Raw genomic sequence first — 19,950 nt, 5'->3', positions numbered from 1 at the left:
ATTTTTAGGTTGCAGGGAGGTTCTGACAACGTTTTACTCTGGTCCCTTCTTGGGAGGTTTTTATTAATGCTCTGAGAATGGAAATTATAGGTTATTTGGAAGTTTTTTAATAACTTCCTTAAACTTTCACTCCACATTTCATTAAGACTGGACTGTTAATAACATTGCTAGCTTATTCTGGACATTTTGTTTTTAATAAACTCCAAGCACAAATAGGATACATGAAAAGGAATTTCCTTAGGCATTAATTTTTTGTTGTGAAACGGCATCAGTGAGATTCAAACCTATAATCTTCTGTTCTCTTTCCATGAAATTCGTCCACTGCGTCACCAGGATGGAGCCAGCTTTCCATGTTTTTTTTACGCATACAAAGCTGTTCATTTTAGTCTAACAGACTCCATTTCAAAGGAAACAAGCACTCATTAAGATCAGGTGTGGCCAAATAGTGGGCCAAAACACCTGAACACACTTAACAAGATAAAGGATAGAGAGAGTTTTGTTGATGCTGAGAACAGAATTTATGTTTTTAAAGAACATTCTTATAACATTCTCTGAACGTTACTAAAGTTCTCTTGAGGTTTTTATGGAACGTTTTCGTAACGTTTTCAGAACAATTTGAGAACATGACTTTTAATAGAACCATGAGGAAACCTGTAGGTAACGTTTTGCTGAAGTACTGAAATTCCCACAGAAGAACGTTGTTTCTTAACATTTTTGGAACATTTTGAGAACATGACTTTAAATAAAACCACGAGGGAACCTGTAGGAAACATACCGAAGTACTGAAATTCCCACAGAAGAACATTGTTCCTTAATGTTCTTGGAACAATATGAGAACATTCCAAATGTCAAAACAGTTGGAGAAGGTTGCTAGAACATTACCAACATTTAAATTAAATGTAACCATGTTTGAACTTTTAGGAAATGTTCTGTTAAAGTAAAGACATACCAAAACATTTAAGATTTTTTGACAAGTTCCGTAAATGTGCTGAGAATGTTCCAATGCCAAGCAACTATCCTGCACTACTCACAGAAAGTTGTGAGAGGTTGTATGCAAAATAACCATAGGACAACCATGCTCTCRCCAAGCACTAAGAAACGTTCTCAGGACGTTATGTAATAGCTGCTTTAGCAAAGCAGCACAGTTGAACACACACACACATACACACACTCTCACACACACACACACACACACACACTCTCTCACACACACACGCACACACAACACCCCCAACAGCAGTAGCAACAACAAAAAAGCTGTTTCACGTAGACGAAATCCCTGGACCATCCATGACACTCGGGGTCCTATGGCTAGCTCAGTAGCTAAACCATTTGGACAGCTGCTATTGTTGTCTTTGGCTGTTTGTGTGTTGATATGACATTGGGTGGAACATTACTATTCCCTGATATCTTAGAGAGTGGCCTGAATGGTGTTTTTTACAGCCCTAAAAGGCTTAGGATGCCAGCGGCTGCCATGTTTTCCCTAGCGACTGCCTTATGCTGTGGCACGTGGTCAGAATTACTTATCAAAGTGCTTGACGATGATCCGTCAAGACAAAGACAATGTTTGGTGCTTAAATTAATCATTTAATGAGAACTTATTAAGGACTTCTTTTACACTGGAGATGCAAAATATAAATCCTCAGAAAAGTTCTCCCACTACTTTGTTATGTAACTTGTAATTAGATAAATGTTATCTGAGGCGAGATGGGCTTTATGTATACAATTTTTGCACAAGGAGTGGTTGTCAGGGAAAATGTATGGAGTAAAAGTACAATCTTTTCTTTAAGAATGTAGTTAAGTAAAAGTTGTCAAAAAATCTAAATAGTAAAAGAATGAACGAAACAACATCAGTAGTACTTTAACGTATTTGTACATAAGTACTTTACACCACTGCATTGTACATCATATGATTCGATTGTGCAAACCTGTGCTCGTACACATAGCCCAAAGACACTGAGGTCAAAGACTAGCCTAACTCCAAAGCCAACACTACTTTGCTTTATTGTCCATTACAACACTATTACTATGGCTTTTCAATTAACATCTTCTTCAAGGCTTTGTATTCAGTTCAGTTAAGCAACTTAGAGGTGAATCCCCACCTCAGGCAAATTTTAAAATAGTCTCCCACTGACATCAATGCATGGCTAAGTGAAAATGTGACTTCAGTTGTCATTAGGATTTGCCGCATCAGGATGTCCATTGAGTGACTCCTTGGTATTCGTTTTTAGGGACTTGTATAGATGGGACTCATCCCCTAATTACAGAGCTCACTGGAACGGTATGCTAGGACTGCATGGTGCTAATGCTCATCAAATAGGAGGGGGTTGCCCGAGTTCCACAGGGGGGCGGAGACAGGGGTGGGGAAGGGGTTCAGGGGGCGTGGGTGGCACAGCTGTGCACAGCTGCCTTGTCAATCATCACATGCATTGCTTATTGATCTGAGAAAATCCACTTTGACAAAGCCAGCCAATCGGTGGTGAGAAATCTGTGACGAGGTAGTGGCATTTGGACAGACAGGACTTAGGGGAACAGTAATATAGTGAGTTTAAGGATGGTCAAACAGACCAAGGGCAATGTAACTATACAGCAGAGAGAGAGAGAGAGAGAGAGAGAGAGAGAGAGAGAGAGAGAGAGAGAGAGAGAGAAGAGAGAGAGAGAGAGAGAGAGGAGAGAGAGAGAGAGAGAGAGAGAGAGAGAGAGAGAGAGAGAGAGAGAGAGAGAGAGAGAGAGAGAGAGAGAGAGAGAGAGAGAGAGAGAGAGAGAGAGAGAGAGAGAGAGAGAGAGAGAGAGAGAGAGAGAGAGAGAGAGAGAGAGAGAGAGAGAGAGAGAGAGAGAGAGAGAGAGAGAGAGAGAGAGAGAGAGGGAGAGAAAGAGAGAGAGAGGAGAGCTGACTAAGGCAGCTTCTGGCCAGATAGTACCAACGTGATGACATTCTGGTAGAGACGTGAGGCAGTAGAGATGCAGTAAAGTGAATGATAAAGACTTAGGATTGTGAAGAAAATGTTTTTGACAGTTTGAGACATACAGTATAGTCATACAGAGACCCACAATAAGGGACCAAGATGCTGAACATAGAGGTAAGAAATGATTGTGCAAATGAGTGACACTTTCTCGCTGCTACTAAACTTATCAGTAAACGTGTTGCCTGTTACTTGACAAATGATTGATTTCCAGTTATATTGCTTATATGGTTGTCCAGTGTCATAAATTGTATTGTTTTGGTATTTTCTCCTCATAATGGAAGAGTTATCCATCTGCATAGTTCTTCTTATTGACACAGATAACACTGACCGCACCATGACTGATATTTGATGCAATATAGTCTTTGTATTTTCCGTAATAAAAGAAATGGCTTTATAAAAGCCCATGAGATCTCCAGTAAAGATTACAGAGCCTTAGCAGGAGTCAGGAGAGAGAAGCACTGTCATAAACCAAGGGCAAATCCATTAGACAGAATGGCCTTATAAGACATGGATGAGGTCATGGGGTAACAGGACACACTAGTTCTTCTCCAGCAGTCATAATGTCTTCGTAAGGCTGTTGACATAATGACGTAACACTGTCACAACAGATCATAATAGTTTCCGACAACCAAACCGACTTATAGCGGTCTGACCGGCTCAGATGTTATTTATTCATTGGAGGAGACCTTTATTACAGTATCTATCAACGTTTGATTGCATAGGTAGAATCTTGTTTATGATTGTCGAGGGCAAGGGTGGAATTGGGGGAAAAAATCTCTCGAGGAATTCACTACTGTGAAATCTCCAGGCATCCCCCCCAAAACATTTTTGTATTTCCCCTGAGATTTTCACTTTTGAAACCACATTCCCAGGTGTTCCTCCCCGATTCCTCCCCTCTCCTCCCTCGGATTGTGTTGTTGAAGAGGATGGTTGTGTAGAGGTTTATTGGCCGTTATCCCAGTGAAAATGTCAGCTCGCAGCGGGACTAAAACGTGGGCAAACAGAGTGCAGCCGAGCTTGTCCTCTGGTTCCCAGGAACACCTGGAGAGAAGGCCTGCCCTCTGAGCCTCTCCACAGCTGCTGCTTTCACACTGAAATGAGAACTAATTAGGAAAGAGCGGAGCGGAAGTCAACCACCATATTGCACTTTACGCCTTTTCCTCGCGTTTTTTTGTTTGTCTCCCTCACTTGGGCTCAACATCAAGTGGCGATTGCGCTCTTACGGGCTCGCAAGGAAACACCTGCATACACTTGCACATGCTTATTTGCTACACACACAAACGCTCTCTCTGTCTCTCGCCTTCCCTCCTCACACTTCTCCCTTGCTGTATGTTTCCAGTCTCAGGCTTCCTCCCTCTGCCCTTCTCTCTTTCTCTTATCTCTTTCTCTTTCTCTCTCTCTCTCTCTCTCTCTCTCTCTCTCTCTCTCTCTCTCTTCTCTCTGTCTCTCTCTCTCCTCTCTTCTCTCTCTTCTCTCTCTCCTCTCCGCACTTTCTCCCCTCCTCTTCGCGTGTCTCTCTTTCGTTCTTCCCGTTCTCTTCTCCCTCTCTCTGCTCTCCCTCGTTCTTCTTGTCGTCCTCTTCCTTCTCATCTCCTCTCTCTCTCCTTCATCCTCACTTCCGTCCCCCTCTCTCTCCTCTCCTCCGCTCTCTCTCTCCTCTCGTTCTCTCCTCTCGTCTCTCTCTCCTCTCTCCTCCCTCGTCTCTCTCCTCTCCATCGATTCCTTTCTCTCTCACCGGTCTCTCTCTCTTGTCGTCTTCCTAGCTGGAATCCCTCTCCTCTCTCTCTCTCTCTCTCTCTCTCTCACTCTCACTCTCTCACTTTCTCCCCTACTCCCTACATCCTCTCTACAGCTGACTAACCACACACTTTGTAATTCCCTCTTGCCACCAACTTCTTTGCTCAACAGCTTGATGCTTGTGGGATGTTAGAAGCAGAAGGTGTACCGCTTCTGGCTCACACACATGCCATACATCTCAACACAAATGAGGGGCACCACTTGCAACCTGTCATCCTACTCAATTCATGACAGAAGTGTGTGTTTGTGTGTGCAAGCGTGCGTGTGTCCATCTTCACCTACTGTGTGTGTTTCTGTATGTGCATGTATTTGTGTGTGTGTGTGTGTGCGCGCATTTGCATGTGTGTGTTTGTATGTATTTGCGTGTGTATGTGTGAGTATACCGCCATGTACAGCTTGGGTGTGCCTATTGCTGGCACAACAAATCAAAGCCAGCCCAACTGTGGTGGTTAGGAAGACAACAAATGCATAAGTGAATGTGAGCAGTGTTCACAGAGAACTGTCAGAGCTCATTAGTGTAGTCTTTGGGCTGGAAAATGTCTGTCCATAGGGATTCATTATAAACAACCTGCTCTAGCGACTCCTGCAATGCGCTGCTGAAACAAGAGGTCCATTTCCTCATATTTCCTCACATCTTCATCTTCTCTCTGTGGTTCAAATTGTGCAGGTGAAGTCTTTTTTTAATTTACATTTTATTTCACCTTTATTTAACCAGGTAAGCTAGTTGAGAACAAGTTCTGAAGTCTGAAGCCTTAGCTTTGTTCGTTAGCGTTCTTTTGGTTCCTCTAATTCTCTGTGGAGTTGATACTGGTGAATCTGGCATTAAACACTCAAGACCACATGATTTACATAGCATTAATAATATATATTTATATACACGTCAATAGATTTTCTGGAAGCTTTGCAAGACATGTTTATTGCAACCGTTTTGGTGGCTGCTGCGTCGTTGTGTTTTAGGCAGTTGTCTCATCCTGAGGAAACTGCTATGCTGTTTTGTCTCTCTGTCTGGGATTGTTTTGTTGTGTCTGGTGGTTTTATCTCGTGTTATTGGTTGCCTGTCTTGCAGTGGTTGTGTTGTCTTGTCTGTGTTTTTGTGGTTGCCTTTTTGCAGTGGTTGTGTTGTTTTGTGTGTGTGGTGATTTAACAGCAGCTGTGTGTTTTGCTGTTGTGGTTTTTGTTGTTTTGCCGTTTTGATTGTATCAATCTCTCTCTCTCTCTATCTCACAGGCCCGTACCCCCCGTGTGATCCGGCCCAACCCCAACCAGCCGGCTCTAGCCGACCAGGCCAGCAGAGTATCCTTTGCCTCGGCTGAGAGTCTGGAAACCATGTCTGAGGCTGAAGTTCCCCTCGGGTTCAACCGCATGAACCGTCTCCGCCAGAGCCTGCCCCTGGCGCGCTCATCCAGCCAGGCCAAGCTCCGCGCGCCAGGTCCGAACAACCACGGTCATATCAGGGTCATATTAACCACAGTCGTAGCAACCATCTGTGCCATCTTTGTGGTTGCAGATACGCCAGCTCTCAAGGGAGTTCTATTCGTATTCACCAGAGGCATTAGGATCACGTTCTCAATATTTGTCTAATTGCAGATCTAAGTGTGTACGTGGTTCTATTTCGAATGAGTCACAAATTCATTTTGAAAAAGCCCCGGCATACAGGTGAGATTGTTATCTCTGTCGTCTGTCCTGTGTGTAGAGGATCAGTGTGTGAGTGTTCGCGTGAACAATCAGCTCCCAAATTATTGTCACCCTTGACAAAGATGAGCAAAATATACTGCATAAAATTAATTAGATTGTATATTTTGTATAAATATATTGTATGTATTGTATGCTGAGAAAAATTGGGAAATGATATTATTTGATACTAATAATAATTGCTCAGAGAAAGATATTTGTTGAACAAGTAATATAGTTTTTTCTCTAAAAGATAACGGTAGAAGTTATTGTCACCCCTCTTTTCACTACCTTTCAATACCTCACTTTGCAAGGATAATGGCACTGAGCCTTCAAAAAAAAATTGAGACGTGATTGGAGAACACATTGGGAGGGATCTTAGAACATTCACCCATACAGAATCTTTCCAGATCTTTGATATCCTTCGTCTGCGCTTATGGACTGCCCTCTTCAATTCAAACCACACGTTTTCAATGTGTATCAATTCCCGGAGACTGAGATGGCAAAAGGTTGATTTTGTGGTCAATTAGCCATTTATTTGTGGATTTTGATGTGTGCTTGGGTTTATTGTCTTGCTGGAAGATCCACTTGCGGCAAAGTTTCTGTCACGTTCCTGACCTATTTTTATGTTATTTTGATTATGTTTAGTTGGTCAGGGCGTGAGTTGGGGTGGGCATTGTATGTTGTGTGTGTTTTGTTTAGTCTATGGGTGTTGTATTGTGTATGGGATAGATAATTGTGAGGTTGTCTAGTTATGTCTATGGCTGCCTAGATTGGGTCTCAATCAGAGACAGCTGTCATTCATTTGTCTCTGATTGGGAGCCATATTTAAGGTAGCCATAGGCAGTAGGTTTTGGTGGGTAGTTGTCTTGTTTAACGTTTGTTGCTTGTCTGTGCACTTGCGTTATTTAGCTTCACGATCATTTGTTGTTTTGTTTTGTTTGTATAGTGTTTTCGTTTCATGTTCATCTTCGGTCATTTATTAAAAGAAGATGGCTTATTTTCCTCATGCTGCGTTTTGGTCCGAATCTCTTCTACACGGTCGTGACAGTTTCAGCCTTATGGCAGAGGCAACCAGGTTTCTGTCTAAAATGTCCTTGTACTGGGTAAAGTTCTTGATGCCATTGACCTTAAGAAGGGCACCAGGACCAGTGGAAGCAAAATAGCAAAATAGCAAAAATATAATATTTTACAGTAAATGTCATTCGAAAAGTATTAAGACCCCTTCACTTTTCCCACATTTTGTTACGTTAATGCCTTATTCTAAATAGATTAAGTCAATCTACAAACAATACCCAATAATAACAAAGCAAAAACTGGTTTTTGTACATGTTGGCAGATTTATACAAATTTATAAAATATAAATATCACATTTACATAAGTATTCAGACTCTTTACTCAGTACTTTGTTCGCACACCTTTGACAGTGATTACAGCCTCAAGTCTTCTTGGGTATGACGCTACAAGCTTGGCACACCTCAATTTGGGGAGTTTCTCCCATTATTCTCTAGAGATCCTTTCAAACTCTGTCAAGTTGGATGAGGAGTGTCGCTGCACAGCTATTTTCAGGTATCTCCAGAGATGTTCGATCGGATTCAAGTCCGGGCTCTGGCTGAGCCACTCAAGGACATTGAGGTTTGTCCCGAAGCCAATCCAGCGTTGTCTTGGCTGTGTGCTTAGGTTTGTTGTCTGTTTGAAGGTGAACTTTTGCCCCAGTCTGAGGTACTGAGTGCTCTGGAGCAGGTTTTCATCAAGGATCTCTCTGTACTTTGCTCCATTCATCTTTCCCTCAATCCTGACTAGTCTCCCAGTCCCTGCTGCTGAAAAACATTCCCACAGCATGATGCTGCAACCAACATGCTTCACCATAGGGATTGTGTTGACCAGGTGATGAGCGGTGCCTGGTTTCCTCCACACGTGACGCTTGGCATTCAGGCCAAAGTGTTCTATCTTGGTTATATCAGACCAGAGAATCGTTTTGGCAAACTCCAAGCAGGCTGTCATTTGCCTTTTTCTGATGACTGGCTTCTGTCTGCCATTCTACCATAAAGGCCTAATTGGTGGAGTGCTGCAGAGATGGATATCCTTCTGGAAGGTTCTCCCGTCTCCACAGAGGAGCTGTGGACCTTTGTCAGAGTGACCATCGGGTTCTTGGTTAACTCCCTGACCAAGGCCCTTCTTCACCGATTGCTCAGTTTGGCCAGGCGGCCAGCTCTAGGAATAGTCTTGGTGGTTCCAAACTTCTTCCATGTAAGAATGATGGAGGACACTGTGTTCTTGGGGACCTTCAATGCTGCAGACATTTTTCTGTGCATTGACACAATTCTGTCTCGGAGCACTACGGACAATTCCTTTGACCTCATGGCTTGGTTTTTGCTCTGACATGCACTGTCAACTGTCGGACCTTATACGAACGGTGTGTGCCTTTCCAAATCATGTCCAATCAATTGAATTTACCACTGGTGGACTCCAATCAAGTTGTAGAAACATCTTAAGGACGATCAATGGAAACAGGATGCACCTGAGCTCCATTTTTTGTCTCATAGCAAGGGATCTGAATACTTATGTAAATAGGGTATTTCTGTTCCCTGCTAACATTTCTAAAAACCTGTTTTCGCTTTGTCATTATGGAGTATTGTGTGTAGATCGATGACAAAAAATATTAATTTAATCCCTTTTAGAATGAGCTGTAACGTAAGAAAAAGTGAAGGTGTCTGAATACTTTCCCAATGCACTGTATGTGCTTATTTTCTGCATGTGCATATTGTTTCTACAGATGTGCGTGGCCAAAGAGTTCTATTTTCATGTCATCCAACAAATGCAAACCCCTGGAGTTTGGTAAACAGCGTTGGCACTTGGATTGAAAAAGGTGCTATGGTCAGGCGACTGGAAAATATGCAGTAGCTGTTTGGCCATGCACATGCCATGGGTTTTGCTTCGAAAGAAAGATGCATATGCAGAAAAGAACCCCATACCAACTGTAACAAATTCCTACTGTAAAATATGGTGGTGGATCTTTGATGTTATGGGGTTATTTTGCTGCCACTGGTCCCAGGGCCCTTGTTACGGTCAACGGCATCATGAACTTTACCCAGTACAAGGACATCTTCGCCAAAAATGTTGGACCTGACTGTACAGCATGTGCATGTGTTTGTTGAGTCATTACAGTCAAATGACACTCCTCTCCCCTCTCCTCTCCTCCTGCCTCCCTTCATCCTCCCCCTTAGGCATTCTCTTCCTCCAGCTGGGGGAGGAGATGAGGAGGGTGCACCTGACCCATGAGCTGACCAGCCTGGAGACCCTGAGGGCCCTCATCGTCCACATGTTCCCCCAGAGGCTCACCATGGCAATGCTCAGGTGGTTTTATCACACTCTACTAAAATGCTCTGTTATAAAGGCTACATAACACTGTCATAACAATTTACATTACAACAACAACAATTTTTTTTTTTAAATATAATAGCAGATTCATTAGCTGATAAGATGCAGATGAACCATATGAATTGAAACATTTTTTTATATTTTTTATTATGTAATTAAATTGTAAACGAAAGGTAATGTAGAGGTCAAATGCTCAGGTGTCAATGCCCGTGTTCAGGTGCCCCAGCACGGCCCTGCTCATCAAGGATGAGGCCCGTAACGTCTTCTATGAGCTGGAGGACCCACGAGACGTTCAGGACCGCTGTGTCATCAAGATCTACTGCAAGGAGACTGTCTACGGCACCTACCCCAGTCACCACAACCCACACCTGGCCAACGGAGACCTCCGGGTGAGAGTAGAATGGGGGTATTTGTGTCTGTCTGTTAGGCAGTCTCTCTGTCTCTCCATCTGTATGTGTGGGCGTTGCTCGCCATCAGGAGCAGTGGCCACTAAAGCTCTCTACAGAATTGAGTACGAATACTGAGCCAAGTACTCCTTTGCCCTAAATACCATTATATTTGTCGCTACTCATGCTGTTCTGACATTGATAGGATGTTGTTTACAAATGGAAAAAAAGGATAGTCATTATGTAACCTACTGGAGCACAAATTAAACTCAGCCAGTCTCTATTAAATGAGTCCGCATGAACAAGCAATATGCTAGTACAATAGTAGCACCACTGTTGCTGTTTTTGAATCCATGCCAAGCTGTTTCCCTCCAAGGCAAAAAAAAGTCTGTTTGCTGACTGATAATGTTGTGTAATGTTGTACATACACAGCTGTTCTCAAATGGTGGGTCGGCTAGAGACACGGCTCTGTGTATGTAACGGGACACCACAAAGTGTGATTTGAGAACTGCAAGTTCCTCAGTGTCCACATCACTAAGGACCTATCGTGATCCAAACACACCAACACAGTCGTGAAGAGGGTACGACAACGCCTCTTCAATCTCAGGAGGTTAAAAAGATTTGTCATGTGCCCTCTCAGATCCTCAAAAAGTTCTACAGCTGCACCGTTGAGAGCATCTTGACTGGCTGCATCACCGCTTGGTATGGCAACTGCTCGGCGTCCGATCTCAAGTCGCTRCACAGGKTGGTGAGTACGGCCCAGTACATCACTGGGGCTGAACTCCCCGCCATCCAGGACCTCAATACCAGGCGGTGCCAGAGGAAGGCCATAAAAATGTCAGAAGACTCCAGGCGCCCAAGTCATAGACTGTTCTCTCTGCTACCGCACGGCAAGCGGTACCGGAGCACCAAGTCTGGGACCAAAAGGCACCTGAACAGCTTCTACTAAGACTGCTGAACAGTTAATCAAATGGATACCCGGACTATTTACTTTGACCCCCTTTATTGTTCTTTCTTTATCTTAATTGTTTTGCGCTGACTCCCTTGCACTGGCTCTATGCACACTCACTARACTCTACCCACACAACCAGCTCGAACCACTGCACATTGACTAGGTACTGGTGCTCCTTGTAAATTGCCTCGTTATTGTTTATATTGTGTTACTATTTCCTTTTTTATTTAGCAAAGTACTATTATTTGTCTTACTTTTTAACTGCACTGTTGGGAATGGGATTATTAGTAAGCATTTCAGTGTATAGTTTACACCTGTTGTATTCGGTGCATKTGACCAATAACATTTGATTTGCTTTGGGTTTTGGTGGACGACAACTCAAATACCGTAGATTGGGAAACGTTGGCGTACACAGTATAGAACTGGCATTGTGTCACTCTAGACAGGGATGAAAAGAAGGAGAAAATAAGACGATAGAAAGTGAGAATATGAGAGGGGGGAAGAGAGGGGAGAGAAAGAGAGAGATTTTCCCACTTCTGCCACTTCCACTCATGTCAATCAACCACCCTAGGGGGCCCTTGTGCATGTGTGTCTGTGTAGTGTGTGTGCTTGTGTGTGTTTGTGTGTGTTTGTGTGTGTTTGTGTTTGTGTGTGTATGTATGTATGTGTGTGTGTGTGTGTGTGTGTGTGTGTGTGTGTGTGTGTGTGTGCGTGCGTGCGTGCGTGCGTGCGTGCGTGTGTGTGTGTGTGAATTGCAGCTGCCCTGTGTGTTTTGGAGGTCAACTATCGCATCTCCCCCGAGATTTACTTTGCAACCACCCTTACGCACAATACAGCTCACCACAACTCAGCTCCGAATTTTCCCTCCACTCAGCTCTGAATTCTCCCTTGCGTTTCATGGCTTTATCAAGCGACTTGGTTTACCTTRGGTTTTATGTGCTGGAGGATAGGAGGAATCTGCGAGATAGGAGCTCCGGTACAGAGGTGAGTAAAGGGGACATTAGCCAGCCGAGCAGAGATTACTATCTGATTGCAGACSGTAAACCATGACTGAGGACCACCGAGTAGCACTGCACTGAGACAGGGAGGATGGAAGGACAAATGGATGGACGGCATGGCTTAGTGGAGATTGATTGGCATGTTGGTTATGAGGTGACAGGCTAGAGGAGTGGGAGGAGATACAGCGACAATGTGATCTGCTTTGATCTATGACGGACATTCTGTATGACAGTGGGGCTTGGGGATCTAGTGTGAGATGTGGTGGTGGTCAGCCCCTGCCTCTTCGCTCACATCTAGTGGGATTATTTTCCTGTAGATATGGAGGCAGTTGCTAAGATACAGGATGGAGATGGTGGAGATGAAGGCGCTCCAGTCATTACTCCAGTGTGTGTGTAGAATCCATTGGGGGTTGTATTGTCAGGGAGGTTATTATACAGCAGGTATATACACTCAGTTGCCAGTTTATTAGGTACACCCATCTAGTWCCAAGTCAGACACCCMTTTSCCTCCAGAACAGCCTTAATTCTTCGGGAATGGAAACGGTTCTCAATTGGTATCAAGTTACCTAACGTGTGCCATGAAAACATTCCCCACACCAATACACAACACCCACCAGCCTGTACCATTGACATCAGGCATAATGGGGCCATGGACTCATACTGCTTACGCCAAATCCTGACTCTGCCATCAGCATGACGCAACAGGAACCGGGATTCATCAGACCAGACAATGTTTTTCCACTCCTCAATTGTCCAGTGTTGGTGATCGCGTGCCCACTGGAGCCGCTTCTTCTTGTTTTTAGCTGATAGTWGTGGAACYTGGTGTGGTCGTCTGCTGCAATAGCCCATCCATGACAAGGACTGACGAGCTGTTTGTGGCCCGCCTGTTAGCTTGCACGATTCTTGCCGTTCTTCTTCCACCTCTCCTCAACGAGCTGTTTTCGCMCACAGGACWGSCGCTGRCTGGATGTTTTYTGTTTGTCTAATCATTCTCGATAAACCCTAGACACTGTCATGTGTGAAAAGCCCAGGAGGCCGGTCTTTGATGAGCAATCTTTGAATCACCTGTAATATTGTGTGGTATCTGCTCTATTGTACTCTATTCTGTTGTACCTTAACCTGTTMTATTCTATTCTGCATCACTCTGTTCTGCTTCTGCTCTATTCTGCTCTATTCTCTTCTTTTCCACTCTATTCTATCGTGAATGTTGCTGTTTATTTCTATCCTTCCTCTCTTCTTCTGGTGACAGAGGGATATGGTGTACACGCCCCAGCAGGATTCCCCGCCCAACCGTCGCCTCAGCAACACCCCTGCCTCCTCCGCCTCTGCCCCCTCCGGCTCGCCGTCCCGCATCCGTCTCCTCTACAGTGGGGGCCGCCCATCCTCTTACGCTGGGCAACCTCACCCCCAGCATCATCCCCAAACCCACTCCCTCCCCCACCCCCACCACTCCTCGCCAGGTGGCCAGAGTGCGGCCCACCACCAGCATCACCCCCAGCAGCTCCACCACCAGCCCCAGCTACAGCACCACGCCCAGGCAGGTTTCTCCCCCAGTGCCATCCTGGAGCGTAGGGATGTTAAGCCCGATGAGGAGGTCCACGSCACTGGCTCCAGGAGCATGGTGCTCCTGCGGGGCGATGCAGGGGGGATCTATGCCGACCCCTATTCCCTGGGCCAGGAAGGAGGCCGCCTCAGCCTGGCGGGCCCCCACTCATCTCTACCCCCGAGAGGGGACGCCTACGGCTCTCTCTACCGGCGTGGAGGAGGCGGAGGGGGCGGAGGAGGGTTGGGACCCGGATCCGTGCGCTCCCTCACTTCCTACTCGGCGGCGGCGCTGCAAGGAGAGCTGATGGACAGTGGCGTMCTCTACAGGCCTGGAGGCCCACTGTATAATGATGCAGCCTACGCCGCGTCCATGTTGGCCATGGGCTTCCGGGTGCCACCCCCCTCGTCTCCGCAGAAAATCCCCGACATGAGGGACTCGTATTCAGGCACCATGCCCGGCCGGGGCTCCCCTGGGAGGCAGACCCTGCGGAGGGACTCAGTATCCTCCTCCGTGTTCGGGGAGAGTCCCAAAGCTAGGGGTCAGGGGTCAGGGTTGGGGTCTGATCAGCTGTGCTTAATGGCTGGACCTGGAGGGGAGGGCGGTGGTTTCAGTTCAGCACCAGGTTTCAGTTCACCTCTACCAGGCAATGAGACAGAGACCAGGTAAGAGTGCCAGTGTGTGTGTGTCTGGTGTGTGTGGTGTGTGCATGTATGTTTTATGTGTCTGTGATGGGTATTTGTGTGTATCTAAACTGACTCATACCCTATGTTTGTCATTGCAAAAGGGGGCGCATGGAGGCCATGGAGAAACAGATAGCCAGTCTGACTGGTCTACTGCAGACTGTTCTGACCAGGGGACCAGAGGCCGAGAGCCCGTGAGACACACACGCAAGCATGCACACACGAACACACACAGGCGCACATGTAACGGTGGGGGACAGTGGAGGAAGCTAAACTGTTAGCAGCACACTGACGTCCGTTTCACTGGTGACCTGGATTGGCAGTTGGGCTCAGCTCAACGGCCGGGTCTCGCTTGCTGCGTAATGAGTTTAGAAGGGGTGAGTGTAACGCAGTTGAGAACGTTCCCGTAAGCTCACTCCACAGCTAGATGGAATGTCGCCGATGGAGCTATCAAATTAGATAGTTTTCAAACGCTCAAACGGTTAGTACGTTGGCARGGAGGACTGTCGTGTKTTGCGAAGCAGAGGATCAATGTTTAAAGCCCGGTATGGGGGGACAGACAGTGGAGGAAGATATACTGTTAGCATCACACTGACGTCCGTTGCGCCGCGGCACACACACACACACGCACCACACACACACCACGCACGCACGCACACACGCGCACGCACACCCACACACACACACCACACACCACACACACACACACACACACACACAACACACACACACACACACACACACACACACACTACACACACACACACACACAACAGTACATACAGTACATACAGTACATTCCAGTACATACAGTACATACAGTACATTCAGTACATTCAGCACATACAGTCATATCAGTACATTCAGTACATACAGTAATACAGTCTCCAGTACATACAGTACATTCAGTACATACAGTACATTCAGTACATTCACCATACAGTACATTATCAGTAATAAAGTACTATCAGTACATCGTACATACAGTACATTCATGCATTCAGTACATACAGTACATTCAGCACATTCAGCACATACAGCACATACAGCACATACAGTACATTCAGTACATACAGTACAGACAGTACATACAGTACATTCAGTACATACAGTACAAATCAGTACATACAGTACATAAGTACATCAGTACATCAGTACATTCAGTACATCAGTACATACAGTAACATTCAGTAATTCAGTACATTCAGTACATTCAGTACAATAGTACATTCAGTAATTCAGTACATAATACAGTCACAGTACATCAGTACTATTCAGTATCATTCAGTCATCAGTACATACGTACATTCAGCACATTCAGCACATACAGCACATACAGCACATTCAGTACATACAGTAACAGACAGTACATACAGTACATTATAATACAGTATCAGTACATTACAGTACATACAGTACATATCAGTACATTACAGTACATTCAGTACATACAGTACAATCACAGTACATACAGTACATTCAGTACATTTCAGTACATTCAGTACAGATAGTACATTCAGTACAATACAGTACATTCAGTACACACAGTACACACAGCCACACTCAGTACATACAGCACATACAGTACATTTCAGTACATTCAGTACATACAGTACATACTGTACATTCAGCACATGCAGTACATACAGTACATTCAGTACATACAGTACATACAGTACATTCAGCACATTTCAGTACCTACAGTACATACAGTACATTCAGTACATACAGTACAGACATAACAGACAGTACACTACCAGTACATTTAGTACATACACGTACATTCAGTAATCAGTAACAATCAGTACATAGTACATTCGTACATACGTAATTCAAGTACATACAGTACATACAGTACATTCAGAGTACATACAGTACATACAGTACATTCAGCACATACAGTCACACTACAGTACATTCAGTACATTACAGTACATTCAGGACAGATAGCTCAGCGATAGTACATTTCAGTACATACAGTACATTCAGCACAAGTTACATACAGCTACATTCAGCCATTCAGTATCAGTTAGCAGCACTACAGTACATCTAGTACATTAGTACTACGAATACAGTACATTCAGCACATAGTACAGTACATTACATCAGACTACATTACAGTACATTCAGCACATTCATACTAGCAGTACATACAGTACATCAAGTACATACAAGACAGACAGTACAGACAGTACATACAGTACATTTAGTACTTACAGTACATTTCAGTACATTCAGTACATACAGTACATTCAGTCACATATACAGTACATTCAGTACTACAGAGTCACAGCGAGTGGGACTAAAGTTATTTTGTCTTCCCAGGGACAAGATTGAGACGGCCAATTACTTGCTCTGAGGACAGACAGTAAGTATCAATCAGGGATACTGAAAACAAATATACATTGACTTTTCACTGTGTCTCATTGACTTGGCAACATAAGGAGTAAGGGTTATGGTTGCAGAGCATTACAATATAAAGAGTAAGGGTTTAGGGTTGCAGGGATGTTATTGCAGTATAAAAGAGTAAGGGTTAGGGTTGCAGAGCATTACAATATAAAGAGTAAGGGTTGGGGTTGAAGAGCATGCAATATATAATAACATGAATCCATTTGCGTGGCATTATTGTTCTGTAGCAAATTGTCTCGTGTAGCTTAGCTGCTTACCGTATGTGTATTACTCACGTGTGACCAATGTGCACGAAGAACCATCAAGTGTGTGTTTGCTTATGCTAGTAATGGGTGCCATGCTTCTTGTGCCTTATTTTAGCTGGACGGTTAAAAAACAAGAAAGGTATCTTGTCCGAAGTCCTCATCCTCTTTYCCCTGTGTGTCTCAATTACAGACTGCTTCCCTTATAGTTGGCGTCTCTCGTTTGATGCACTTTGAGTTTTTGTGCGGATTCTGTTTTGATTCTCGTGTTCTTTATGTCTGCGTTCAGTGTCTGGATTCAGGACTGGGCTCAGAATATGTTTCCCAATCCCTACTGTTCATGCTGGAWTGTTATTTTGCTCGTCTTGTTATCATCGGTAATGGTATGGTTAGGTTACTTTGTGGGTAGATCAAGACTTATTTCTATTCCTGATACCGCTCACACAGACCTGCAAAACAACGGTTAATTGCAGGAAGTCGTCTGTSTGAAAGGGGATTTTGTGCTGTCAGATGAAAATAGGCCATTCACCTCTTYATCTACGCCCATTCCAGACAGGTATTAGAAGGTCGGCTATTAGTTAGAAAATGAACCTAGAAATGCACAGTAACTGTCACATGCCCTCCCCCAGAACAAGGTGTTCTTCTACAATGAGTTGTGCCAAGCTCCAATTTCTCTGTCTCCCAGTGCAAGTTAGAGATCTCCCAGGAAGTCAGTTGAGCAGCATACTGCCGTACGTCTGCTCCTCCGTTCAAATTGTCACGTTCTTTACGACCTTGTGTTTTAACCATCTCCTCTGAAAGAATAGTTCACCTAAATTACAAAACCAATTTGACGTTTCTTTGCCTGGATGCTAATCAATGCTAATGGCCTATCAATGCTAATATCAATGCTAATATCAATGCTAATATCAATGCTAATATCAATGCTAATATCAATGCTAATGGGCTATTTTCAAAGCAATTCAGTTATTTCCCATGTCAAGCAATAAGAGATTTTGTAGTTCGGCTGAACTCCAAGTTTGTGAGTGACTTAAGTCTTTATTTTGTTATGCATGAGAAAACGTCCCTGAGAAATTGCCATATAGCAAAGCTATATGTTCATTGTCATTTCAATGGACCATTGTGCCATTTCAACCACAAGCGTCAAAGACTTGATCGCTCGGGCTTGTTGTGGATGCTCTGTTGTTGCCCCTGGAATTTAAATGTATGTAAAGAAATACAGCTTYGGATATGGCTCTGTGTGTCCTTAAAACCTTCCCCATTCTGTCAATCACCATTACACCTGTGAATAATCCTGTCGTCCCTCCCCACTTTACGTTGGATGATATAATTGGCTACAGTGACAGTAGAATGCACCGTCGTGAGACCCTAATCCTACTTTCTGATTGGCCAGCCCTGACACCGTCGGCTCCGTTGGCCCTGATGCCGCCACCACTCGTCGGGTCCTCCCAGCCACTGACGGTGTCGCGGCTGCAGATGCAGATCCACCTGCATGGCCTGCAGCAGAACACCAGCGAGCTGCGCAAACAACTGTCCCAGCTGCGCAACATCCAGGTGAGCACCAGAGAACAGTGTGGCCGTGTACACACACACACACACACACATTTCTCAAGGCACTGTTTGTTTTTACACGTGTTTATGTATCAGTCACTTCTCTTGCTCGTATCACTGCTCTTTAGTAAGCTTTACGTATCGGCCTCAAGGCCTTCGTCAGAGCTTTGTGTGTGTCGACTGGACTTTGTGCTTGCTTTGACTTATGCTTGTTTGATGTATTGTCTAAGTGTGTGTATGTCCCAATAACATGTATTTGAGTCTGTCGATGTCTCCCCTCCCAGTTGGAGAACCAGGACTCAGTACAGTCCCTGCTGAGGCAGACCGAGTCGGAGCTGAGCCTTATGATGCTGGATGCCATGCGGACCCAGGAGGACCCTTTGCAGAGGCAGCGCCTCCTAGTGGAGGAGGAGAGACTCAAGTACCTCAACCAGGAAGAGCTGCTCATCCAGCAACTGCAGTGAGTTTAGCCTTTAATTCAGGGTCTCTAACTCAAGATAGGGTCAGTGTGAATGAAGAAATAGTGCAAACTGCTCAGAAAAAAAGATGGTGTGTTTGAGCTGGAACCGTGTAGTGCCTGCGTACTTGGTGGCCACTTTGTTGTTATGCTATACTGATGTCATTTTTTGGTGTCCAAAGTGATCTGGAGAAGTCAGTGGAGGAACTGCAGAGGAACTCGTCAGTCAACCACGGCCTGGTGACTGAGCAGGAAGTGGAGCAGAAGAGTATGGAGCTAAGGTCTTTGGGAGAGACCCTCACAGAGCTCAAGAGTAAGCATACAGTACCAGTCMAAAAATTTGATACATACTCATTCCAATGTTTTTCTTTATTTTTTACAATTTTCTACACTGTAGAATAAAAGTGAAGATATCAAAACTATGAAATAGCACAAATGGAATCATGTAGTAACCACAAAAGTGTTAAACAAATAAAAACATATTTTGTATTTGAGATTCTTCAAAGTAGCCACCCTTTGCATTGATGACAGCTTTGCACACTCTYGGCATTCTCTCAACCAGGTTCATGAGGTAGTCACCTGGAATGCATTTCAATTAAAAGGAGTGCCTTCTTATAAGTAAATTTGTGGAATTTCTTCCCTTATGCATTTAAAGCAATCAGTTGTGTTGTGACATGGGAGGGTTGGTATACAGAAGATAGCATTATTTGGTAAAAGACCAAATCCATATTATGGCAAGAACAACTCAAATAAGCAAAGAGAAATGACAGTCCACCATTACTTTAAGACATRAAGGTCAGTCAATCTGGAACATTTCAAGAACTTTGAAAGTTTCTTCAAGTGCAGTCGCAAAAACCATCAAGAGCTATGATGAGACTAGCTCTCACGAGGACCGCCACAGGAAAGGAAGACCT

The 19,950-nt window shown here is 44.4% G+C and overlaps 1 protein-coding gene across 1 annotated transcript in view; it reads left to right on the top strand.

The window, feature by feature from the left end:
- LOC111968217 (SRC kinase signaling inhibitor 1) overlaps positions 1-19,950 on the top strand; it is a 40,478-nt gene that overhangs the window by 11,993 nt on the left and 8,535 nt on the right. The window contains 10 exon segments of the mRNA XM_070445026.1: positions 5,991-6,192; positions 9,662-9,791; positions 10,033-10,204; positions 13,401-14,359; positions 14,482-14,571; positions 16,703-16,749; positions 17,147-17,170; positions 18,422-18,582; positions 18,864-19,039; positions 19,219-19,360. Of these exon segments, the coding sequence (XP_070301127.1) occupies positions 5,991-6,192; positions 9,662-9,791; positions 10,033-10,204; positions 13,401-14,359; positions 14,482-14,571; positions 16,703-16,749; positions 17,147-17,170; positions 18,422-18,582; positions 18,864-19,039; positions 19,219-19,360 (2,103 nt within the window).

The sequence above is a fragment of the Salvelinus sp. IW2-2015 genome, linkage group LG8, assembly GCF_002910315.2.
Source record: "Salvelinus sp. IW2-2015 linkage group LG8, ASM291031v2, whole genome shotgun sequence".
Classification (NCBI taxonomy): domain Eukaryota; kingdom Metazoa; phylum Chordata; class Actinopteri; order Salmoniformes; family Salmonidae; genus Salvelinus; species Salvelinus sp. IW2-2015.
Note: the sequence above shows the minus strand (reverse complement) of the source record. Positions and strands in the feature narration are given on the sequence as shown.